Source organism: Malurus melanocephalus, unplaced genomic scaffold (genome assembly GCF_030028575.1).
Source record: "Malurus melanocephalus ecotype Western Australia unplaced genomic scaffold, MMel_1.1 scaffold_86, whole genome shotgun sequence".
Lineage (NCBI taxonomy): Eukaryota > Metazoa > Chordata > Aves > Passeriformes > Maluridae > Malurus > Malurus melanocephalus.
In genome coordinates, this window is record NW_026623318.1 from 788,433 (window position 1) to 814,632 (window position 26,200).

At 49.4% G+C, this 26,200-nt stretch overlaps 2 protein-coding genes across 5 annotated transcripts in view; one reads left to right on the forward strand and one right to left on the reverse strand.

The window, feature by feature from the left end:
* Positions 1-24,615, reverse strand: part of SETD2 (SET domain containing 2, histone lysine methyltransferase) — a 48,817-nt gene extending 24,202 nt beyond the window's left edge. For all 4 annotated transcript variants that reach the window (XR_008965445.1, XM_057367843.1, XM_057367842.1 and 1 more), the window contains exons 1-8: positions 24,558-24,615; positions 13,800-13,815; positions 6,030-10,441; positions 4,959-5,090; positions 4,036-4,164; positions 2,693-2,816; positions 1,556-1,633; positions 1,216-1,313 (exon numbers count right to left, since the gene is read on the reverse strand). Coding sequence is in view for 3 of the 4 variants with exons in the window: in XM_057367843.1 (XP_057223826.1) it covers positions 1,216-1,313; positions 1,556-1,633; positions 2,693-2,816; positions 4,036-4,164; positions 4,959-5,090; positions 6,030-10,441; positions 13,800-13,815; positions 24,558-24,595 (5,027 nt within the window). In the remaining variant the exon portion in view is untranslated. The remainder of the gene's footprint in view (positions 1-1,215; positions 1,314-1,555; positions 1,634-2,692; positions 2,817-4,035; positions 4,165-4,958; positions 5,091-6,029; positions 10,442-13,799; positions 13,816-24,557) is intronic.
* LOC130574558 (collagen alpha-1(I) chain-like) lies at positions 24,594-25,999 on the forward strand. The gene is made up of 2 exons (XM_057367845.1): positions 24,594-25,651; positions 25,877-25,999. The coding sequence occupies exon 1, from the start codon at positions 24,594-24,596 to the stop codon at positions 25,515-25,517; it is 924 nt and encodes a 307-aa protein (XP_057223828.1). The 3' UTR covers positions 25,518-25,651; positions 25,877-25,999.
* Positions 26,000-26,200: the final 201 nt, after the last annotated feature.

Consider the following 26,200-nt stretch of genomic DNA (forward strand, 5'->3'; position numbering starts at 1 on the left):
CCTGAATTGTGTTAGCTGGAAAACCAAGGCTGCTTGAATTCCAGGCTCTCCACAGGTCAAGAATTGGGAGCCAGAGAGGAAAAAGTGGGGCTGAAAGCTTCGTATCCCACATTGCCATCAAAATCCTAATTTTCCTAAGGAATTCATCCTCAGGATTATACATCCCCTAAGAAAAGCTTGCATTTCATAGCATTTTATGTATATATATATGTATATACTATGCCTTATATTGAATTTTAGAACTCAAAACAGGATAAAGAATGCGCTCAGGATTCATGGAAGGAGCAAAATCCACATGGAAAATTTGCTTTGCATGTACAGCCATGGATAATAAATATTTTATTTATATATATATATATATATAAATAAATATATTTTATATACTATCTGTATTTTATATATATTATAGTGTATTAAACATATGTTATTTATAATAGATGTTAAATATGTATAATATATAATACATTGTATAAATGTTATATATTATATATTGCATATATAATACATATTATATACAATGTATATTATATGCCATATATAAAATAAATATCAGCCAGATAATAAACAGAATTCTCAAGGAATATTTCTACCAAGCCTCTGTACTTYCTACTTGACACAGCATCCATATTAAACTCTATTCCACAATTTCTTGGGCAAATGGTAGGGTTTTATTTTGAATATGTGGAATCCACTGGAGGAATGCAGCTCTGCAGTGATAAGAACCAAGGAAGCTCAGCGCAAGGAATTTCTAGGGAGGAGAAATAATCTTGAACTGCAACTAAAAACTCATTCTTGATTTTCCTGCTCACAGGAAGGGCCTGGAGAAGGATCCAGAAGGAAAAGGAAGGGATGCTCCTTAATACTTCACCAAAYAGTAATAGAGGAATATCAGGCTCAGGTTTAGCAAAAGGATCTGAATTCCAGGCTGGCTGGAGCTTTCCCTGCAGCCCTGGATTAGGCCAGAAGAGGGGATGTGTCGTCTGGGAAGTTTTACAGCTCCTCACATACTTGCAAAGTCATAAAAGAGGGATGGGGAAGGAAGAACGGGAATTCTTGAGGTATATTGCAAAGTYTGGAGCATGGCTAATTGATGATTGGACAGAGGAAGAAGCAGGGAAGGGAATTATCTGGGAAAGGGATGGAGTGAGTGGGACCAAAGTGACACTGGGAAGGATRAAGTGCCCATGGAATTCCTCTCCAGGAAATGGAACGCACCCATATCTCTGGAATTGGTAATCAAAGGTCAGCTCCGAGCCCGACGGGACCAGCTTGGTGGTGAAAAATCCAACCCGGAGCTGCCCATTCACAGTCCACTGTGGAAAAAAGATGCCAAGAGTTATTCCAGGCTTGACTCCAGGGTTGCTTTCCCTGAACCACATTAATCCTTGGAAAAGCAGCAGAGGGGAGTTCAAAATGGGGCAAATTGCCTGGTTTAAATCCAGTGTTTTCACATCATTGATACAACAGCAACAAAAATTCCCAAAATGAAGAAGGAAAACGCTTCACTCTGAGCTCTCCAGAGGGAGAAGCCGTGGGATTTGATCCAGCATTTTACCTTTTGGGTCTCACAGTTTGGCTCACAGCTGTGGTTCATGAAGCGGGAGCAGTTTCCTTTCTGGGTGGCATCAATGATCTGAAAAGAAACAAGAAATCCAGGAMAAAATGTTCATTCCCTGGAATGGGAAGCAGCTACAAACACAGCCCATGCAGGAATCATCTCCTTTCCTGCTCTCTATCTGATACTCCCCATATTTATTTTGGGGATTGGGGTTTGTTATGACATAAGGTCCCCCCAAAAAGAGCGCTTCTCTTAGTTTTCCGGAGKTCTCCAGTTGGATGTGGATCCTGGATTTTGTTTCTGATACAGCTATGAAGGGTAAGGAAGGTGAATTCTTCTCCCACACACCTCATACTCGAAGGGAAAAGTCATCCCCTGGATCACTTCCAGAAATAAAACTCATTTTCAAACTGGAAATGCTCCTTTGTGCCCCTTAAAATCACACAACAAACTCAAAATTCCTTATTTTAGTAGGGAAAAAAAAGAGGAAATATCACTTGGAGTATTTTTAGCTGCTTTTCTGTCAAGCTCCCCAGACCCAGAAAGTCCTGACGGGAGAGACAAGGAGAATATGAGATGGTATTTCTATTTATCCCCTTGTTCTCAGGCAGAGGGAASAGCTCTACATCCCACAGAGCTGAAGCAGCCATAAATAATTCAGGATATCCGATACATAAATATTCCAGTGGCATCCTGCACAGAGGGACTCGGACAGCTAAAACTGTTCCAATTTCATRAAGTTGGCTGTCAAAGGAAATGCAGATTTTTGGTGTATTTGGGCACCCAAAAAGGGCGAGTTTGGCTTGGAGCATCTTCCCAAACAAGGTTCCTCTCCCATGGATGTTTGCTGATGGAGGGGATGAGCCATGCTCCATGTTTTCCTTTCCAAGGACACCTTTCCCTCCCTAAGGACACTGGGATACATTGAAGCCACCAGAATTTTGTTAAAACCAAGCAAAGGTTTGTGTGACCTTTGGTCACAAAGAAAAGGAAGTGTGGCTTGAAGTTTCCTTTCCTCAGGAAAACACTCCTAATGGATTCAGGGCATTGCTCCATGGATTCCCAAGGAGCTGGTGCTGTACACAGCTAAATCCAGCCTTTCCCAAAGGCAATCCTAGCAATCCCACTGCTCACCTCATCATTCTTCAGGGCCATGAAATAATAGTGGATGTTCTTGTTCCGGGCATATTCCTTCACCCGAGCCTTGAATTCCTTGTGATCCAACACTTCCCCACAGTATTCTAAGACAAAAGTGTTACTGCAAGAGAGRAAAACATCGATTTTCTTAGCAAAAAGACACCAATAAACACAAATAATCCTTGCTGGAGTGGATCCTCTGAACAYAACTCACAGCCTGGCCATCCTGACAGTGTAGCTACAATGATTACATGCCTCAAACTCGGGGAATTCTGATTCATTTGGGATTTCATGCTGCCACATGGGAAGGTGACAGAGGAATAAAGCTCTCYTTTGGGCAGGGTTTATTCTATGTATTCTGTATATTCATGGAATTTCAGGATGGCGTGGGTTGGAAGGGAACTTTGGGATCAACCCATTGCACCCCTGTCACAGACAGGGACACCTTCCACTATCCCAGGGTGCTCCAAGCCCCAATTTCCAACCTGGCCTTGGACACTTCCAGGGATTCAGGGGCAGCCATAACTTCTCTGGGCATCCTGTGCCAGGGCTGGACAGCCCTTTCCATGAAGGAATATTCCCAGTATCCAACCTGACCTTCCTCTGGCACTGCTTAAGGTCATTTCTTCTTGTCCTGTTCCCTGGGAGCAGAGCCCAACCCCCCCGGCTGCCCCCTCCTGTCAGGGAGTTGTGCAGAGCCACAAGATTCCCCCAGAGCCCCCTTTTCTCCAGGCTGAGCCCCTTTCTCAGCTCCCTCAGCTGCTCCTGGTGCTCCAGACCCTTCCCCAGCTCCACTCCCTTCCCTGGACTTGCTCCAGGACACTCCCTTCTCCCAGTAAACCTCATCTTGGTTTCCCCATCCTGCTCCTCCCTTGTGCCTCGGGCCACAGGAGATTTCAGCATCCTCACTCCTCTCCCTTTTCCTGGCCCCACCTCAACCAACACTTGGAATTACAATCCTAAATTAACAACAGGGGGAAAGATCCCCTCCAGATCTTCTTGTCCAAAGAGGAGGAGGACACAGGAAGAGAGGAAGCCTTGCAGARGTGGGAAGAACAAACACAACTGGAGTGCAGCAGGGACAGAGAAAGGGGAGGCAGATTCATCYCAAGAATAAACCATGGAAAGGCTGCTGGGAAAACAGGAAGGGCAAATCCAGAGGGGAAGATCAAACAACAGATGGGCAGCTCCYAGTGAGGAAGAGGGACACCCAGCAAGGACAAGGACAGGCTGGAGAAACCTCAGCCAATCTACCAGGAAAACCAAGAACTCCCAGGCCCTTTTCCCTTCAGGAGGGAGTAGAAGAGTGGGAAGAGGCCATGGGTAGAGGGAAGGCTTACGATGGCAGGTCCTTGGCAGCTCGGAGCCCCCAGCCCTTCTTCTCGGTCAGGATCACCTCCACATCCGCGTGCTGCTTCTTCTGGAAGCGTCTGTTGGAGCAGTAGTCACCATTGGGACACCGGGAAGAGCTGAGGGGAGGGAAGGGAATGAAGGAATTCAATTCCCAGCAGGAAAACGGCACCAACAGAAAGGGCTCAAATGGGAAATAAATCCTAAATAATCATCAAAAATTCTGTGTGAAATCTTCAAACTTGGTGTGCTATAAAAAGCACAACCATGTGACTGTCAGTGTGCAAATGCASATCATTTATTTCTGGAAAGATAAAAACATTTGGAACGCTGATCTCRCTTTATTTACATGTCAGGGCRATCCCAGTGGGGTGAACTGGGCTCYTCTCYCCATGTTTTGGGGGTTATTCCTCCGAGATATTCCCTATCCTATGTCTGGGCTATGAGATAAAAGCAAAAATTGGAATTYGGCCAGGTAATTCCAGTACTTCCACAATTCTCATGCCACAGGGGGAATSCCATCAAGCACCTTGGAGCAGCAAACCTCTTCCAGGAGGGAGCAGCAGACAACAGCCATAGGTTGGTGAGGCTCCAGGGAGAGGARATCCAGGAGATTGYRAGGGCTGATCTCCTGCAGCTYACCCAAAGATTCAAATYATGGACTGGCTGGGATTGCAAGRGACCTTAAGGATCATCTCATTCCACCCCCTTGCCCTGGACAGGGACACCAGGCTGCTCCAAGCCSCATCCAAGCCCTGAACCTTCCAGGGATGTGGCAGCCCCAGTTGCTGCTGGCAGCTCCGAAAGTCACTCCAAGCCAGTGCTGACAGTTCACTGCCACCCCCCGGGAATTCCTGGGTTATCTGAGGAATTCCCAAGCCATCTCCAGGCCATTCCATGRAGCCCCACTCACCACTCGATCATCAACAGGCGATTGAGACAATCCTCTCCACAGGCCACCTCCCCCTGCGCCCGCTCCTCCTTGGACAGAGTGGGACACTCACACAGCATCCGCTTTATATCCCGGTGGGATTTGTTCTTCTTCCTGGGGAAGCCAAGTCATGGAAATACAGGTGAGACAGCAGCTGGGTAGAGAAATTSTTCCTCAACTCTTATCAGCTGCTATTGGGAAAACTGAAAAATAAATTTCTTCCCTAGGAGTGGGACATGTGGATTGATAACCTTGGGATAGGGAGGGACAGGAATAACCAAGGACACTCGGTTTGGTGATGACTTTGTGATCACAAAAGGTGATTTCTCATAAAGAATTCCCAGGACATTTAACTGGTTTTCCTTTCTCCTCCACATCCATGTCTATTTGGACATCCATATCCTAACAAGGCAAACTGGTGGGTTTGGKTACTTCCACCTCTGCTTTGCTGTCAAGTGAGAGGATGAAAAAAAGGAGAAAATCAGASTTGCATAAAAGGCATCCACTAATTGATATTTTAGCTTCCATGAAGGATTTGGGAATGCTGTGGAGCAGGGATCCCAAGAAGGCAATAAGATTCATAAGAAAAAAAATGTTGTATTTCAAATTATGGTTGTTAGATCTAAAAAAATTCATTTGAGATGATAAATAAAGACATGGAAGTAACCAAAACCTTTGGAAACACACGTTCTTTGCCCAGAACCGTTCCCACACACAGACAAAATTCTCTGTACCAACAGAGAGGGAGTGAGCCAGCATTTGGGACGCTAAACAGGCAGGATCTGGAAAGGGTATAAAAAAGGGTATCAATAAATCAACCTTTCCTTCAGATCCTCCCATTTTCCAACTCTTCCCAGGCCCAAGTGGGGGATTCTCTTTAGGAGAAAAGACCCAGGAGTGGCTTTGCCAAATGTAGGGATATCGCCTTCCATCCCTTCCCCTCCCACCAAAGGATGCCACTTTGGCCATAAAAACCCAACTATCATGGAACCAAATGGAAGTGAAGTCCCAAACTTGGCCYAAGAATGAAAATACAGACAAAGCAGCAGTTACCTCTCAGTCAGGTAGACATTCTCCTCAATGAGGTCGAAGTAACAGGGCATCTTCCCCTGCTTGGCAAACTCCTTCCAGCGCTGGGGGTCCCTGAAGTCATCCATGATGCACAGCCTGCCCACCATGGAGGAATCCTGCGGTGCCGGYTCTGCCTGCTCCCCCTCCAGCTTCCCCTTCCTCTTCTCCCCAGAGTCCCCATCGCTCTCCGAGTCACTCTCCAACTCCGGGCGCCTTTTTTTCAGTGGGCCTCGTTCCTTCACATCAATTTTCTCTGAAGCTTTCGCCTCGTCCTTCTTCTCCCCACCTGGCACCGGCTCCTTGGTGGAATTGCTGCTGATCTCGTGTGCCTGCACCGAGCCCTTTTCCTTCTGCCCGGGCATCTGGGATTTTCCAGAGGGGCTGGGAAAGYGGGGCTTGCAGTCATCATCCCAATGTTCATCGTCCTCATATTCCTCGTGATCTTCCGTGAGGGAATCTGGCACCTGCCCTTGGATGCGCTCGTAGCTGACCACGGAAGCCCTGCCGGCTGCCCTCGCATCCCAGTAACCATTGCCTTGCCAGTAGCTCTGGGAGCTGGGATAGGCTCCCGAGCCCGGCTGGTAAACGTAGCCCGAGTACATCCCAAAGCTGCTGTCCGGCTGCTGGTAGGTGCTGCTGGGCTTCTCCGGCTGGGAAAAGTCCCAGCCCACGGCYCCCATCTCCTCCGGGGCACGGAAACCATCCAGCCTGGAGTAGTCTCCGAGGCCAGACTGGTTCAGCCCACCCTGCCCTTGCCGACTGTCGGGCTTGGAAGAGCTCATCTGGTGTCGGGACATGTCGGTGCTTTCCAGACTCTCTGGCACACAGAAGGGCTGCTCCTCCAGCCGGACCATGGGCCTTCCCACAGCCATCATGTCTGGCAGTGCCATCCTCGCCTCTGTGCCGGCTTTGCCGTGGGAATCAGCTCCAAGGTCCGCCTGGCTCGTGCTGTCCACGCCATCGCTCTGGGCCTGGCACGGATCCACCCGCAGCTCCTCCAGCTCCTTCCTGCTCAGTTCCGTGGAAGTTGCCGGACTCTTCTCCATCCCTCGGGGAGAACACCTGCTCTCCATCTGAATGCTGCCTTTACTTCCCATATTTTCCGACCTCTCCTCATAGTAGGGCCTGCTGGGCTCAGGCCGCTCGTCATCCCAGTGGTCGGAGAAGCGCCGGTTGCTGCGGGAGGAGCCCGGGCTGTTCTCCTCCATGGCTATGGTGGAATTTTTGGGAACCACCACAACTGACTGGAGCCGCTTCCGTGGTGTCCCATCATCGGAATCCGAATCCTCCGTGTCACTGTCCTCRCTGCCCCCCTCGCTGTTGCTGTCCCCCGTGTCGGAATAATCGTCATGGCCGGCGGGAACGAATTCCACAACGTTGCCGCTGCTGTCGCACGTTGGGGCTTGGGTCACCATCTCCGTGTCCTCTGCAGTRACAATGACATCAGAGGAGGGATACAAAGCATCTGGAACAGCTGATGCCACCAAGGGCTCGCTTCCCTCATCCTTCTCAGCTGAGATGCCGGGACACTGCACCTTCAGCTCATCCGGCTCAGCTCCTTTGGTGGAAACGGCACCTTCTTCCACGACCTCTCTGCTGTGGTGTTCCWGCGGCACTTCCGAATAATAGGAATGTTCATTCTGGAAGGACGACTTGCCTTTTGCTGAGCCAAGATCAACGTGATGAGCGTCCAACTCCTGCATCTCTTCAGCTTCCGAGTGCTGCGGCAGATCTTGGCATATGCCCGGTGGGGGCATGTCCCATTTGGAAGAGATGCTTTCCTCCGGCACAGGATGATCCGACTGGAGCCTCTGGGAACAGCCATCCTGGGAGGAATCCCTGCTCGAGCTTTCCACTGCCAGGCTGATTTTATGGGAAGGATGGCTGTGCTCATCCTCACAGGCAGACCTGGAATGGGAGTCCTCCGTGCTCTCATAATTGCACGTCACCGTCTGCGGCTCTACCTGCACATCCAGGAAAGTCTCGGATGTCACYTTCAAATCCGCAGGTTCCGCTTCGATTTCCACTTCCGAGTGGTACAAATCAGGGGTGGCATCATCGGAAATGTAGCAAAAAACAGGTTCTTTGGTTTTGTCACACGGAGTCACCTCCTCATCCGCCTCCTTAAGGACAGTTTTAGGGGGATCTACATTCACAACAGGAAGAGGGGCAGCTTCCTCCGGCTGCTGCGGTGCCGGAGCCTCCGCTTCCGGGCACAGGCTGCTACACTCGCTGGACTGGACCTGGGAATCATCCAGCTCCTGCTCTTGGGACACATCCATGCTCTCAAACCCATTGGATGGCAACGGATACAACGGGCTTGTCTTCACGGCAGGTGAYGCTTCTAAACGACCTGGGCCGTGGTCAGGGGACGTGGCAACGTCCTCTGCTTTGGAGGCACTGGAAATTGTCAGACCCTCATCCCGACCCTCTGGAGAGCCATTCACACTCAATTCTGTGGGGAAACACGTCCTTAAAGGATCATGCTTTTCCTTTAATAACGTTTCTTGCTCCTTAACACTGTCGTGGCATTCGTTTGCTGCAACTTCCTCGGATTTTGAGTTCGCCAAACCCGCCTTGGACTCCTCAGCCCTCGGCAAAGCGGGCGAATCGTTGAACTGATTTAATGGAGAACGCGTCTTTTCCCTTTCCAACTTTCTCGCACTGGACACCCTGATCTCATTGTTCTTTACACAAGAGGTCTCTAAATCTAGAGAATTAGACTTGGACTTGATTTCTTCGATCGATTCTGTACAACAGAAAGAACTCTTAAATTTATCAGGCTTTGGTGCGGGGGCCTTGGAAGGGGTGGATCTATGGCGGGAGGAATTCACATTACTGTCGGGCTTGGAATGGGATGTCCCCTTCCGATAGCCCAGTTCATCAAGGGGAGAGCACCTTTTGGATACTTCACTTTCGGAAGTCCTTTTGGAATCTCGATCCGCTTTTGAAGACGACCTCCCTCTCCTGTCCACGTCGGTGTGAGACGACTCCACTTTGCTGTCCCTGTCCGACTTGGAGTAAGAGGATCTCGAGTCTCTGTAGGAGGAGGAGGAATGGGAGGACGTACGCCGGGAGTCACTCGACCTGGAATGTGTCCTCCTGTACTCATCCTCCGAGTCCGAGCTGTCCCGCGCCCGGCTGTCCGCGTACGACCGGGAATATCGTGACCGCTCCCGGTACGGGGAGCTCCGGTGGTACCGGCGGTCGGAGTCGTAGTAATGCGAGCGCTCCGACCTCGAGTAGGAGGAGCTGGTTCGGGAGCTGCGATCAGAGCGGGAACGGGAATGAGACCGGCTTCGCCTCCTCTCTCTGTCCGAGCGGGAGCGGGAGGACGAGTAMCGCGAGTCTCTCTCCGATTTGGAATAGCTCGAGTACTTTTCATCCCTGTCCGACTTGGAGCGCGACGAGGACTTGCCCGGGTCGTCACTGCGGATGGACGCGGAGCTCCGTCTGGGATCTCTTTCCTTTTCTGTGCTGGATATCTTCTGCTCATGCGACCGCTGGCTGGAGGAGGTCCTCACGGAGTCCTCGTCGGACTCAGAGCCCTGTGGTGCGCCATCCGACTGGGAGAACTTCCTCTTGGCCCCCTGCCTCCGGGAGCACGCAGGAGCACCCTTCGAGCCGTCTGAAACCTCATCCTCCTTCCCAATATGGGAATCTTCCTTCGGCGGGGTTCTCTCTGTCCGCTCGGGCGCGGTTTGGGCCACGCGCTCCTCAGAGCCGTGTGACGCCGGCTCCTGTTTGGCCTCCGGCTCCAAGGCCTCCCGGGGCAGCACATGGCTTGGCTCCCTCAGCACAGGGGCTTCGGCCTCCCCGGGCGGCGACAGCAGCAGGGCCGACATTGGCGTCACTGGCAGCGCCGGCGGTGGGGCCGCGGCTCCGGGAACCGGCATCGGTGATGCTGGTGGTGGCGGYGGRGGYGGAGGAGGCGGCGGCGGCGTSGGTGGGAAATCCACAGCCAAGGCCACCGGTTCCGTCACCGGTGTCACGAGCGGCGCTGCCGGTGCCGGGGGTGGCTTTGCTGTGACGTTCAGTAAATGCTTTTTAAAATGAATCTTCCCGAGTTCTACCTTCGGTTTCGGAGGCGAAGATTCCTCAGCTGAACCAGCTGCATCCCCCAGGTCCAGTTTATTTTTGGGGTTAAAATCAGTTGGGAGGGGAACCGCCGGAGGAGTGGGAGTTTCATTTTGTTTCTCATTTCCCAGAGCAGTCAGGAATCGATTGGGTAAAGTTTTCTTGGTTAAACTAAAGCTGAAAGACACTTTTTGTCTTCCCTGCTCCTCAAGGTTAACCTTGGTTTTGGTGCCTTTGGGCAAAAAGCGGCTCGAGGCGACACCTTTGAACACGGGGCCTTTGATAAAACCGGCTCTCGGCACCGTTTCGGGTTTGCCCTGTGGAAGAGAAAGAAGATGGAGTTGGAAGAATTGAATTTTGGGCAGGGTTTGAACTCAGTTCCGCAGCATTTTCTTGCACCTGGTGAATTTTTCATGATGATAGAAGAGAAATGGATACCCTGGGTCTGACTTTGGTGCCTGGCTCTGTCCTGAAAAAAATCAATTCCTCAGACTTCTCCAGCTTGGAACAAAATCTCTTCTGAAGTGTGGGCTGAGGCTTTGTAACTGACTTRTTGATGACCCAGCTAAAAGGCCTTTCCTCATTTAATCCTTGGGTTTTTTTAGAGAGAGTTCAGCATATAAACTTAACTGAGAGTAGAACGCTGCTTTTCTTATGCTGTTTCTGTGGTCCCAGACTACAAAATATCCTGAATTTAAACTTTAAGTATGTTTGTTTTCACACTCCAGGAGACTGCACCTGAATGCCGCCTTCCAGTACTGGAGAAGCCTTCAGGGAGACCTTAYAGCCCCTTTCAGGGCCCCTAAAGGGGCTTCAGGAGAGCCGGAGACGGACTGGGAACAAGGGATGGAGGGACAGGACACAGGGAATGGCTTCCCACTGCCAGAGGGACAGGATATTGGGAAGGAATTGTTCCCTGGGAGGGTGGGGAGGGACTCAAAAGTATTTCCCAGAGAAGCTATGGCTCCCCCTGGATCCCTGTAWGTGTCCAAGGTCAGGCTGGATATTGGGGCTTGGAGCACCCAGGGATAGTGGAAAGTATCCCTGCCCATGGCAGAGGTGGTACTGGATGACCCTGAAGGTTCCCAGCTAAACCAGTCTGGGATTCCGTGATTCAATTCCAGCACAGATCACACCAAGAACAATTCYGGCAGGAATTTAAACCCCGTCCTCTCCCACCTCCTCCAGCAGACTCATCCCAGTCATTCCTGATTCCTGCAAGTTCCCAGGCTCAGGCCTAGAGCAGCATTAATTAACTACTCCCCAAGAATTCCCATCAGGACCCAGTGGCGCGCGATAACTCCTCACCTCTGGATCAACCGCCTCTTCCACACCCCACCTCTTTCCCACCAGGAGACACCAGCTGCCTCCTGCCCAGGAGCTCACTCAGCACCTTCCAAACCCAAAACCAGCAATTTTCAGAGCATAAAGCACCCAGTGTTCACCCATTTGGGCATTTCTCCCTCTATTTTAAAGCTTAGGGCTCATCTGTGTCCCAGGAACAAAATCCTGGACAGGATAAAGTGAGAAAAGCACTGTTGACAACAAAACCCTTATCTCCAAAAATCCAAATTGCATTGGAATCMTGGAATTCTGGAATGGTTTGGGTTGAAGGGACTTTTGTGATCACCCCATTGCACCCCTGCCATGGGCAGGGACACCTTCCACTATCCCAGGCTGCTCCAAGCCCCAATGTCCAACCTGGCCTTGGACATTTCCAGGGATGCAGGGGCARCCACAGCTGCTCTGGGAATTACCGTAATTGCATTTTGCATGGGAAGCTTAATTCCAATGGAAAGAGGACAATAGATAATCCAAATTGTCCAGAGCTAGGTTTTCCTCCCGGAGCTGTGCTATGAGCACTTTTTTGGCAGGAGCAGCACTTTCCTGCAGCCCCCTGTGAATTATTAAGGACTCTGTTATCCTTTAACTCATGGAAAACAACATGGAGCTGCCCAGGCTCAAGGCACCACAGTAAATGATTAAATGAGACGTTGGTGAATTGGAAATCCTGATTTTTTGCACCCTGGGACATCTTCTATCCAAAAAAATCCTCCTTTTTGACACACTGGGMTTTTCCTTTCATTGCGAAAACCTTTTCACAGTCTGAATGTGACACAACCGAGCACCACATCAGATCTGCAACTGCAAATTCCCTTCATGATGGGAWAAGCAGGAAAAGAAACCAAAAGCATTTCCTTGAAATGGGTGTTTTTTAGGAGGGGACATTTCAGGGATGATTTTAAAGGAGTTTCACAGCTAAAAGGGTGCCATAAACATTGACTCCCAAAAAAACTAGCACAGCCAGCTCTCACCACAACTCACAGCTACCTCCACAAAGCCCTGCTGAAAATGCTCTCCCTGTTTCCCAAAGAACTCACACATCAGCAGCGATCCTGGGATTAATCCACAAGTTTATCTTGACTAAATCATGGAAGGATTAAGGATAAACTGAAGTGTTGGACACTTCTGAGACCACCCTCCTGCAGGACACGGGGTTCAGTTACCTGAAGAGGGAGGGAACAGCATTTTGGGGGATTCCTGGATTGATTAATATCCTTACCATCAGAAATTTCCACTTTTTTTACCCCAACCTGTGTCTGTGTCCTGGGACAACCAAAGAGAGCAGATTCCTCTACAACCACATACTGAGGGCTCTCCACAAATCTGAATCCGAATTCCGATCACAGATTGGGTTCTTTAATGATATCACTGATAAATAATCTATTCATAAATATATATTTAAAAATATAGGAAGTTCAGGGAATAAACATTTCAGAGTTCTCCTTCCTGCTACAACTTTGGTGCCATTATTTTATGCCCAAAAATCATCCAAATATCTTGATTTAAATCCTTCTCATTTCAAGCACAACAATTTTGAAATAACGGGAATGAGGGGGTTTGGACAGATCCACCTTTTCCCAAGTATGGGATCTGCAGGCAAGAAAGAGCTGCCTCATTCCCACTGTGCCCCTTCCCACAACCAATACAGCAAAGCTGGMACATTCCCAGGATACTTCCCGCTCRTGGGCTCACCCTTCCAGGGATGTTTTCCTTAAGTAACAGCAATATGAACAAAACACAACTTCCAGAATTTCAAACACACTCCACAGGTAACTTGGGAAATGCAGCAGGTGGCAWTTATTGGAAAAGCTCTCTGGGACGAGAGGAATTCTCCTTCCTTCACAGTTTTACAGAAAGAGAACATCCCCCCAAAAAGGGATGTTCAGAAAAAAGGCACATCCAAAATGATTAACAGCTATCATTCCAAAGCCAGGATACTAAATTCTATCCCAGGCCTCCAAGTTTTCTCTTTTCCCAATAAATTGATTGAGTCACAGGCAGCAAAACTCATTGTTTTTACAAATGAAGTCCTTAAATAACCAGCACCAGMCTACACCAAACTGTGCCATCGCATCCCATGTGCTTACGGCACAAGTGGCACTGGAATTATTGCCCTTCCTTCCCAAATTTAGTGAGAATTATTGTCCTTCCTTCCCAATTTTAATGAGAATTCTTGCCCTTCCTTCACAAATTAAACCAGAGGAATCCCAGAAAAGCYGCCATTTGCTTTATCCAGCCCCTCAGTCACTCTGGATTCATGRAATGTCTCAGTCAAACCAACCCAGCTGGGCTCACAGGAAATCCAGGAATGTTGCGATTGGTTTTACTCACCTCATTTTCTTCTTCTCTATTGCAATCCAGACAAGGAAACATGGAAAAAAAACAGAAGAGAAAGTGTGAACACCAGGCAAGAACAAGAAAAGTAACACTGGACATCTGAATATGGAATGGGATGGGGAATTGGGGAAACACCGACTGACAGCACCTGGATACCAGACYGGATTTGGAGGGGAGCTGGATAGTTGGGAGGCTCTAAAATTTCCTGGAAAATCCTGCAGGGATCAGGACAGAGCAAACCTTTTTGGAGAGAACKGCTGGCTTGGTGTTGCCTCCAGTTTTGCACCACACTGCAGGAATAAAACCCTCAAAAACGGGAATGAAGAAGGTGCATTTGGGGTTCTTTCCATYTGAATATTTTCCTGAATATTTGTAAGTTTCTGCCTCTCATAAAAGAAATCAAAGATATTAATGAAGGTCTGGCTGCTGTGCATCTGCCCTGACTATTTGTATAATTAATCCCTGTTTTGACAGCTTGATAATGGATTAATTAGGATCATTCTCAATCCTGAGCCAATGGGAAAGCCCAACTTCTCATTCTTTCCAAGTTCTCCGCTCCAATCCTACAGCGATGTTTCTCCTCAGGGAAGGAAAAGGAATAGGAACACAACTCCCTCTCCCTGCTTTGCTGAATTCCCTGGAGAGTTTTGGGGAATTCCTTGGACCTACCACCACACCTCAGCCAAGATATCCACAGCTCACCCAGCTCTCTGCCATGGGTCTGCYAGAGATCCCAAATCCCTCTCCACCRCTCCAACACAGCTTAGAGCTGGAATTTTCCTACATTTTATCAGCCTTCAAACCATAATGCAGCATCGCTGTGGTAATACAGCCAAAGCCTTCCCACAGAAAACCTCCACAGATTCCACCTCAGGCCAATGAGAAAAACCCAACTCTAGATGAAAAAGCCAAAATTGTCCATTTCGGAGAGACCCAAATGCGGCGACGGCACAAGAAGCCCCCCACTGAAACCATCACCAACTGGGAACTGGGAGACAAAGGAAGTACTGGGAAGAACTGTCCTCAGAGGAATATTCTCCTGCCTCTCAAAAGGCTCCCATCCAATCAATCCAGCTTATTAAAAGACTACAAATTATTCCCAGAGCAGCAAGAACAGGGTTTGATTCCATCAAGGAAACCCCAGCCAGGAATGCCTGTGGAGGGCACAGATGGGATTTAATGGGGCCAGGCAAGCCAGGAATTCAAAAYCCCATGGATTTAGGAGCTCTCCAAGAGCAGCATTTTGACGGAATTAAGGCCTAAAAGGAGTTTTCAATATCAGGATCCCAAAAAGAGGAGCTTGGGATTCTCAGGAACAGTCGTGTGATTTGGTTTTTTGGGTTTGATGTTTTGTGGAGTCAACACTCAAGAAAAACCTTGGATTTGATGGTTTCAGAGTCTTTCCCAACCTCAGAGATTCCAGGAAGACTTTCCAGACATCCAGAGGCAGGTGCAGCRAAGAGTTACAACCCATGTGGAAGCTGAGGGTCCTGAAGCAAAAATAATTCTCTTTATACACAAAAATACATCTTTAATTATCTGCATACCAGGAGAGAGGTAATTCAATGTAATATTTGCAATTAATAAAAGGGAGAGTTAATGACAGGGAGAAAATAGAGTCGGGATCCTTTAAATCCCAGAAAAATCCTGCAGGACAAAGAGAGGAAAGRGAAGATCCTGACCCCTGCAAGGGTCCAAGGCCACGATGGATGCAGCTTGGAGCACCCTGGGATAGTGGGTGAGACTGGATGATCCTATTCCAAGCCAAACCACTTGGGAATTGGGGATTCCATAAATTAAAACAAAAGGTGTTGACCTTCCTAAAGGAGGCTTATGGATCCCATTTTCCTTCACAGACTCTTCCTTATCCCCAGATCAAAAAAATCCACAAAAATAGAATTCCAAAATTAGGGAACGCACTGCCRTTCCCTCAGGAACCTTTTGCCAAATTCCTCCCACACTGGGATGAAGTTACATAAAATCACCCTGTTCCAAGGTCAGGATCCATCCCAACACAGAACCCAGGGGTTTTCCAGCACTTTTCCAGCTCCACAGGTTTGGAGCCATTCCCTCAGCTGCACCTTGCTCCCTGCAGGCACCTAAAATAAAACTAGGACGAAAACCAACGTGGAATTCCTGCACTTTGTGGCTCCTTTTTGGGAAAGTCCAGAGAAAAGRGTTAGTAAAATCCAAAAGAAGGCTCAAAAAAAAATGAAACACCCTGAGAAGCAGTGAAAAAAATTTAAAAATAACTTTAAAACCCACAAAATTAACAAAATAACAACAAATAACCCTCCCACCAGGAAACTTCACCACCTTTGATCCATTTCCAGCAGCTTGATGTGTTAATTTGGTTAAAAAATAAAAATTAGATACCAATTAAAATCCAGGAAAAGCTTTTTTATGACTACAGAACCACATTTCTATAAAAACGTCTTCACATGGGGAGACCTTTCTATCAAAATTCCTTATAAGGAGCCACATTTTGACCAAAATTGTTTATATTTAAAATTTACCAGCTCCTCTCTTCATGGGCACATCCCAATTTTGACATAGCAATATCAATAAAAAATAAAATTATATTTTAATTCTGAGGTTCAGCAGCTCCAGCATTTCTTSGTGCTTCAACAGCTTGAGCTGAGGGAGATTTTTCTCTTTTTTAAGTGCAACCCACACAATAATTGGAATTTTATCCCAGTTCTCCTTATGCAAAAGGAGCTTCAAAAATGCCCTGAGGTTTCTAAAGTCTAAAAGACAAAACTTTAAGAGCCTCATCTCCCCKAAGTCCAGGGTTTTTTTTAGTTTTCTTCCCCTCAAAAAAGGAAAATCTGGAAGCCTGGAGCTTTTCTTATCTGAACATCAGCAGCCTAACAGCCCTGGGAGCTGAAAAGGCCCATTCCCAGCAGGAATTCAGCTCAGGAATTCGAAGGGATCCATCTGAAAGCCACCTTGCTGCCTGAAGAAAGGGAACCAAATGCAAAACCTCAGCACTTAAATCCMAACTTGGAGCTCAGGAAATTGAGATTTAACCTGTTTTGTTTAGGCTGGGTTGGCCAAAAATATCCTGCATGCAGCTGGAATTCCAKGGATCATCACTCTCATCCACAGCAGGGCTGAGAAAACAGGAAGGCAGCAAACCATGTTAACCCCTCAGGTGGAAATATGGAATTCCAACAGCATCCTGGAGCCAAAAGGGAATTATCCAGCAGTTTTACCAATGTCCAGATGCTGATGGAGAGCTGCATCCGGGGGCTTCTGGTGCTGGGGGTGCAATTCCCTGGATGCTGGGGAGGAAATTCCCTCTCTGGTGCTGCTGCTCTCATTTATAGAATCCCAGAATGGTTTGTGTTGGAAAGGACCTTAAAGCTCATCCCATTCCARCCCCTGCCATGGGCACCTTCCGCTGTCCCAGGCTGCTCCAAGCCCAGTCCAGCTTGGCCTTGGGCACTGCCAGGGATGGAGCAGCCACAGCTGCTCTGGGTAAACTGCTCCAGGGCCTCACTCTGCTCCCAGGCAGGAATTCCTTCCATGTATCTATCCTGAATTTCCCCTCAATTTCCATCCTCCAGACTAAAGGATTTGCTGGAACACTCCCATGCCTGAAGTGCCATTGCTCCTCTGTTTATGAATCCCTAATGTGGGATAAAAAAAAAGGATAAAAGTGCAGCTGTCCCTGTGATTAATGGAATATTAATGGAATATTGGGAGGAATTGCTGGGAAGCCTTTTGTGCAGAGCACTGGGCTTTTATTACCCTGATGTGTCCCTGCTCCCAAAAACACTGCACTGCMAATGGATAATGGACAACCAGGAAAAGAGCTGGGAAGGAAACAGACAATCCTGCTCCTTCTCCCCCAAAAAACACCATGGAGAGAGAAAAGGCAAAAGCACTCACKGGAGGAGGGAAAATCCCTGGAAAAAATCTTATTTAACCAGAAGCTGGAATCCAAGCAGAGCTCTCTGGAAAACGAGGTCAAGGTACCTGTGCCTGCAGCACATTCCCAAATCCAGCTCTCCTGCTTCCCAAAATCCCCACTTCCTGCTTCACACAACATTTCCACTGAGGTTTCAGAGCTGGAAGTCTGGAGCGAGGGAAGTGACATAGTTTCCTCTGTGCTGAAAGAGGAAAGAACAGAGAGGATTGGACATTCTAGGGAAAGATGGAGTGGAATACATTGAAAATAGGGATTTATCCTTCCATTTATAAAAATGAGGAGGAGTTGAGTGACTTCGTTCATTAATTATTCCATAATTTATGTGTTGCAATTCCAGCATTTCACAGAAGTCGAGATGTGCTCTAGGAGAAAGATCCAGTTAAGAAGAAAATATCCAGATTCTCTGCTCTTTCCTCCAGCTGCCTGAGAATTCCCAAATTCCCCCTAAATCCTGCTTTTCTCTTTCTGCTCAGGGCCAGGGCACATCTAAGGAAAAAATTCCATTTGAAATCATGAAGGAATCAGGAAAAGCAAAGCTGTTCCCATGAAAGSCAGGAAAAGGATTCATTCATCTGCCCCAGGGAGGGAGAGGATGAGGATGGAAGGGTGAGGGTGAGGATGGGGGCAGAAGTGGGATGAGACCCAAAATAGAGGCACAAATCCACACTGGAATTCAAAGCACAGCTCCTGGAAAACCTCCCCCTCCTCCTCTGGGAGCAGGGAAGGAGATTCCAGTAGCTTTCAGAGTCAGCATCTTCCCATAAATCACATGGCAATGGGATCACCTTCCAGGTAATCCCTGCCTCAAATCCCTCCTTTGCCACCATCGGGCACAAAGAGCCACCGGAGGAAAAGTCTCACAGGGAAAAGGGAATTTGAACTGCATTTTCCCAACACTCTGCATTGAAATCCTGAAATCCAGGCACATCCCCGAGTCCAGCCAGGATGCAGAGGGAAGAAGGAGGCTGGATCTAAACAAAAATGCAGTTTAGCACCTCTGGGTTTGCCATAGATCTCTCCCCATGGGACACCACAGGCAGGAATTGCACGAAGAACCCCAAAATCCACATTGCAACACAGTTGTACAAGAAAAACCCAAATCCATCCACATTAAATCCAAAATTCCACAGAAACTTTAGACACAGGTGTGGGGCATTCCTGGGATCAGAGCAGCCAAAGGCATTGTTTCACTCCTGATTTTTCCCCCTATTTTTAAAAATTGCTGATTCAAATTAAAACCATCCTAAAGCCAAGGTCTGGCCAGGCTGAAAGCTCAGGCTCAGTCCCACCACCAAAACATTTCCCTACCAGAACAAAGCCGCTTCCAGCACTGAAAATGTAAGAATAATAGGAGAAAAAAACAGTTTTTATCATTCTGCTCAAATCCAAAATTATCCATACCCAGAGAAATTTCCTCTGTTTAAGCCGCTCTTTTTAAAGTTACTCTTTGTAAATTCCTCAATTTAAGTTTGAGCAGGAAAAGGATTTCAGGATGAAGTCCTGGAACCTGAAAACTTGAGGAATTTTTAAACAATAACAATAATAATAAAAAAACATTGTTTACTTACAATTGTTGCTACCAGGGACCGAGGAACCAGGATACAGATTCATTCATGGGGGTTCATCCCCAGGGATGGAAATTCATTCCCAGCACCTGGACACGCAGAGCTGCTGAGGCTCCACCTGACCCAAGGGAAGAATTTGGGATCTGTTCTAAAAATTAGGGAAAAAACTCCACGGAGCAGCAAAGGAATGCCCCTCCCTCAGAGGGACAGGATTTGGGAATGGCCCCCAGGATCCACCACAGTTCCTGGTAAAACCAGAGATTTCCAGCCCTCCTCCAGCACCTCCCTGACCTATCAGGTGTCGCCATCCCGGGGGATTTTCCTTGAATGGGGCAGCAAATTACAAGCCYGAGCTTATGGAGCCTGAATGACATCACCCCCCCAGGCACTGCACGGCACCTTTGTCTCCCAAAATGCCTGGAAAACAAGGAATTCTCTCTGTTTCAGGGCTCTGTTCTGCTGGGACACAGCTGGAYATTTGGCACCCATTCCTAATATCCCCAAAAAAGGTGAAATCCTGTCCCCCCCATCCCAAGATTCACACTGAGGCAAAACCATGGAATTTTAGTGTCACCACCTCCTAATTCACACACGTGTGACACCAATATTCCCAACACTCACCACTATCAAATACCAAAATATTCCGTTCTTTGTCCAAACTCATCCCAAATTTAACAAGAAGGCATTTTCCAATCATGAGGCGACCCTAAAATCAATTTCCAACAGGGGGAAACAGCAATCTGCATCCCAAAATACATAAAATAAAATGCTGCAAGTCCCTGGACAAGCTCAAAGGCATCCCTTTGATATAAATAAATAGAAATAAATATAAATAGATAGAAATAAATGGAAATAAATAGAAATAAATCTGAATCCTCCAAGTATTTGTTTCTAAGCTAATAATAGATGAAGTTCAGTATCCTGGGATTTTGCCCAGCAGCAGCAGGGACACCTTGGGAATTGCTCTCAATTCCACAGATGAAAATAAATTCTTTTCACACTCCTCTCCATCAGAAATTTGCCATAAAATCCCAAATTGGGAGTGGGCTGTGCAGGCAACCACCAAGGCTCTGGAGTTTTCCTGCTGGGATTTCCATGCTGCAAAAAGCTGGGGATTAGAATTATTTTCTGCTACCTGGGAATGACACACTTTGGATTCCCAGCTGGAAAACTTCTGCTGGTGCATTTCAGACAGGAAGGAAATAACGGAATTACAAAGGCGCTGGGGAAGCTGTAAAACTCTGGAGCAGAAGGAATCCATTGGAAATGGGGCTCCACATTTGCTCCACTGGAAGCAACTCAGGCTCCAGCTCCTTCCTGATCCAGCCTGATGCTGGATCTTCTTGGGATAAAACTTTGACTCCTGGATCATATTCTCCTGAATTTTAGTTCCTGCTCCMCATCATCCCCAGGGATTGCAACCTCTAGGATGGTTCCCAAAAGCTGAAGCTCACAGGAGAGGTGGAGCTCCAGGGACGGAGCATTTTTAGGGAAATTTATCCCCCGAAAAAGAGTCAAGAAAAGTCAGAAAAACAATCAAGGAAAAAGAATATAACCTATTCTACCAACATTCCAACAACCAGAGCCACACTTGGACTTCCTCAAGACTTCTCCTCAAGGAGTCCTTAAGTTCAGGAAGGAAAAATACCAATTAAAAATAGGTGTTTATAAATCCTCTCTTCCCTTCTAAATATCCAAACAAATTGTACTGAAAATTCCATTGGCAGATCAGCAGATCTGGGCACAGGCTGCCCCAAGAAGCTTCAGCTGCCCCATCCCTGGAAATGTCCCACAACAAGTTCCCAAATTCCCCATTCAGGCTCCCAAAGCCAAACACATAAAGAGAATTTTCCTTAAATATTTCAACTTTCCAGACACATTAAAGCTGAAACACAGGTCTGGAAAACCCATGGATACTCTCAGGAAATGAGAGAAAAATTTCTCCCTTTCCTCTCTCCATTCACAGCCCATGGGACCATCATTAATCTCCTCAATAAAGGGAAGGAGCATTCCAAGGGAACTGCAGGTGGAAAATCCAGCCTTTGCCTCCCATCAGCATCTCCCAGGTGGACTGGAACAGGCTGCAGGATCTAAATTTGGGTGTTTAACCACAGCACATTTGCCAGGAATTTATACCGAGGGAACCACCCTTATGGATGGTTTTCCTTAGGGAAAGGCAGAAAATAAAATCCAGATTCCCATAAAAAATCTTCAAGTCCCAAAGTGACACCAACAGGGAAGAGCSCAGGAGACTCTACAGCTCCAATGAACATCAAAAAAAAAAAATTCTTGGAAACAGCCACAACCAAAACCTGGAGTTCCAGACTGGCTGAACCTGTATCGAGTCACGTTAACAAAATCAAAGGAATGTCCCATACTCTGATCCTAAACCCCAGCCCCTCCAAACCACCCACGGACACACCAGGCCCCACCAGTGTCACCAGGATGGCTGGAAAACCATCTTCCCCCTGAATGGAGCAGAATATCCAGAAGCAGATGGATAAATGTAGTTTCCATTATAACAGGAGATGAGGGAAATAAATCCTTGGAGCTGTTGGCTCCATCCCCTCATGGAGGTATCGCTGGTCAAAGAGGCTCCTCCACCCTCGGGATGAAGCCAGGGACAATCTTGGAATCTTCTTCAAGGAAGCACCAAGAAATGAAGTGTGTCCTGCTCACAGCAGGACACAAACATCCATCAATATCCACCAGGAACAGCTTGTCCAGAGAGGCTGTGGTTGCCCCATCCCTAAAAAAGTTCAAGGTCAGGTTGGACAGGGTTTGAAGCAACCTGGGATAGATGGAAGGTGTCCATGGCAGCAGGGAACAGGAGGAGCTTTGAGGTCCCTTCCGTCCCAGACCAGTCTGGGATTCAAAGCAGGTGCAGGCCAGCATYAGGCAGCTCCATGGAGAAGCTCCATGTGGAATGTGGTGGCAGCTCCAAGCTCATGGAATTACGTTGGCCCAAATTTAAGCATCCAAAGAGTCCAGGAGATCTGGTTCTGCTGGATTCTGAAGTTCCCAGGAATTCGAGCTCTRCTTGATGGAGAGCAACCAACGAAGTAAAAGTGATCCAGAGTTTCCTTCCTACAGGAAAATTCCAGTAAAAGCCATCGGCACGGACGAGTCGTCATTCAGCTCCCAGCTCAGCAWCCACACTCTCCGGCCAGTTCAGGTGGAGCTCCAGCTCAGCAGCATCCCTGGAAGTTGCCAAGGTCAGGCTGGACAGAACTTGGAGCAACCTGGGATAGTGGAAGGTGTCCCTGCCCATGGCAAGGGGTGAAATGGGATGATCCTTAAGGCCCCTTCCCACCCAAACCATCCAGTGAGKAATTTCCAGGAAAAGCAAGGCTGAGCCTGACAATTCACCAGACTCCACTATCATCACCACGCACTGACCAACGTTCTCCAAGCAGCACAACCCCAATGTTCCAAGCTACAAAAGCAATTCATCCCAAARATGAACCCTGCACATCCCTCCTCATCCCACCCACGGCAGGTACGGAATGGGGGAAGCCACAACCATCCCACAGTCATTGCAGTTTGGCCTGAACTTCCTTCTTCCCAAACATCCAACAGATCCTCAGACATGCCTAACAACSTACAAATTATCCCAAACAATCCTTTTCTGCAAGTAAAAGGTCCATGCTGGGCAAAGCAYATGCAAATTAAGGCACATCATTAATGAGCACAACTCGGATGCGTAAGGAATACCGGGATTCGAGGTGGGGATGAGAGAACAACACCCCTAAAAATACCAGGACACCTCCTTAAAACTTTCTGAATCCCAACACRGAATGCAAGCCCCAAGGAAACCCCAAAATCAGGCCAACTAATCTTTAATTCCATTAGAAAGTCGTTAGAGAATCTGCTCTGGCTTCCTTCACCAGCCCAGTTTGGTGCCACTAGACATTTTTAGACAACAAACGGCAGCATGGGACAACCCAGATGCCTTTGGACACCTAATTCCAAAATGCCAGCCCAACCCCTGGCACCAGGATCCCTCCACACCTCCCAAACTACAAAGGTAACAACCCAAATTAGCCTAAAAGTTTTGGGATGAACAGGAGAGCCGTTTGGACCCAGAGGGTCTCTCGGGAAGGGACCACCCCAACAGGGTTAAGCTGAAGTAAATCAGGATTTACTCCAGGCTGTCCTTCCTGGGAGCCATGTCTGGCAAAACACAACCAGAATTCCCAACAYAATCCTCTGTTCCTCACTAATTCAGAAGGCTCAGTCACCGGCACCGTTTCAGCTGGAACAAGGGGAAGCTGTTCCTCAGCTGCTCCAGGTGGGCACAGGCAGAACTCGCTCATAAAAGGTTTGCTCTGCTGTCCCTGCTCAAAGAAACCACCATTTTTAACTTTGCCTCCAATCCGGCCATTGCTCGGGGGGGGTGTTCCATGTCAGGTGTCTGCTCCTTCCACCCCAGAGCCGGCAAAGTTTATGGAGCCCCCGAATCCTTCGCCAAGGAAGTCTAAAATGTAAAAATAGCGTTGAGAACCAGCGGGAAAGGGGTAGGGGGGAGAAACCCAGCAGGGACGGAGTGACTTCTCCGGAGAGGCGATAAAGCCGGAGGCCCTGGCGGGATGAGGGGGGTGGGTTGGTGAAATTCCCCMTCCAGAGGAGAACCAGAGTTCCCGGCCATTAGGCTGCTCCCCCTTCCCTGGCTCCTTCCTCCTGGCAGAAAATGGGGTCAGGGCAGGGGCCGCCCGGGGGGAGAGAATTCCAGGGGTAAAAGCAAGACGGGGATCGGTAACCAAGAAAAACAGCATTAATAATAATAATAATAAAGACGGTACTGAAAAATGGCCCCGCGGGGAGGCCGGGACACGTCCGCACGCTCCGCCCGGCTCCCCCCGCGCACCCCTGGGCAGGGACGGGACAGGGACAGGGAAAGGGACACGGGCAGGGACAGGGGGGACACAGCCCCCGAGCCGAGCCGAGCCGAGCCGCAACCCCCGGCGCGGCCGCTCCCGCCGCTCCAGCCGCCCGCTCTCCGCCCTCCCCGCGCTCCCTGCCCGCCCTCCCCGCGCCCGCCCCGGCCGCGGCCATCACGCAAGGCCGGGGATGCGCGGCCTACCCCGGGCCGGCGGGAGGACGGAGGGAAGGGGAAGGGCGGCGGGACGGGGAAAGGGAAGGGGCAAAGGAACGGGAATGGGAAGGGGAACGGGAAGGGAAAGGGGCAGCGGCCTGGCTGCCGGCGGCCGCGCGGTGCCGGCGGGCCCGAGGCCGCGGAGGGCCCGCGCTTACTCCGGCGTGGGGTGCTCCGGGTCGTAGAAATCCCCCATGGTGGGAGGGCGGGCGCGGGGCTCCGCAAGTGCCCCCTGGCCGGGGAGGCCCCGCTCGCCCCGTCGGGGCTCCTCACATGGTCCGGCGGGGCCCCCCCGCCACCCGCGCCCAGCCCGGCCCGGCCCCGCCGCGATCCGCCCCGGCCGCCGGCTCCTCCTCCCGCGGCACCGCGCAGCGCCGGGATCCCTCCGGGAGCGGCCGCCGAGCGCCGGGACGCGCCGGCATCGGGCCCGGGATGGCGCCGCCAGCAGCTGCGGCCCCGCCGGCGTTTTTCTCGGCRCGGAGCGGGATCGCTCCCGGGATCGCCGAGGCTACAGCGGGCACCGGGACCACGCCAGCATCAGCCGCRGTGCCAGCGGGATCCCACCGGGATTAGCCGCAGCACCACCGGGATTTTCTCGGGACCATATTGGGATCATTCCGGGGCTCACTGGGAGTACGCCAGAATCAGCCTGGGTGTCACTGGGATCCCACCGGGATCCAGGAAGGKGTCAGCGGGGCACACTGGCATCAGCCGGGAGTGCTGGGATCTCCTCCAGGTCAGCCACTGCTCCACCAGGATCTCCTCAGGATCACACCTGGATCACTCCCAGCATCACTGGGATCAGCCACAGGATCACTAAAATCACCCCAGGATTACYAGGACCTTACCAGGATCACCCCTGGGATCACCAGGACCACAGCAGGTTCAGTCACAGGATTCCCAGGATTTCAGTGGAATCTACAGGGCTACACCAGGACTGGCTGCAGAATCCCCAGGATCTCCTTGGGATGACTCCCGGATCCTCAGAATMCCACCAGGATCAGTTGGTTGGGAGCTCACCAGGGCCACACCCGGATGAGCTGCAGGACTGCCCAGATCACCAGGGATCACTCGTGGGAGAGGCAGGACCTTACAGGGATCACCACCATGATCACTGAGATCTCTCTGGGACCACACCAGGATCTCATGGGTGTCTCTGGATCACCAGGATCAACTGAGGGATCACCAGCAGGAATCTGGGATGAGCTGCTTCCCTGGCATCTGCCATACCCTGGAGCACCTGCAGCCCAGTGTCAGCACCCTTGGGTTTACCCCTGAGATCACCAACACCTCTGGGATTCTTGGGAATCCCAGAATTCACTGGCAGGCCAGGATCTCCTCCAGGATCAGGAGCACCCCCAGGATCACACCCTGGGATCACAGCCTGGACACCTGCACCCCTTGGCACCAGATCCCTGGGGCTGTTCAGGCCCCATTTGCCCTAAAAATCACTAAAAYCCCTCTTTTCCTTTCACAGGTCATTTCCCAACTTCCCAAACTCTGGGAGAGTTTTTCCATGGAGCCATGCCAGAGCACTTCAGGAGACACAGCTGCTTTTGGGATGCAGTAGGATCTTCCCACTCACATGGAGCACTCCAAACCACATTTACAGCTTCCAATACTGTTTTTTCTTGGGATTTCCCCASATTTGGGAACACAATATGGGCAGAAGGAATGGGGTGAGAAGCAGAGAGGAGTGGATGGAGGGAAGGACAAAGGAAGGTTTAGTTCCAGTCATGTGGAAGCATTTTCTTGGGAAATCCAGCTTGCCTTGAATTTCCAGTAGCTTTATGAGCCTCTG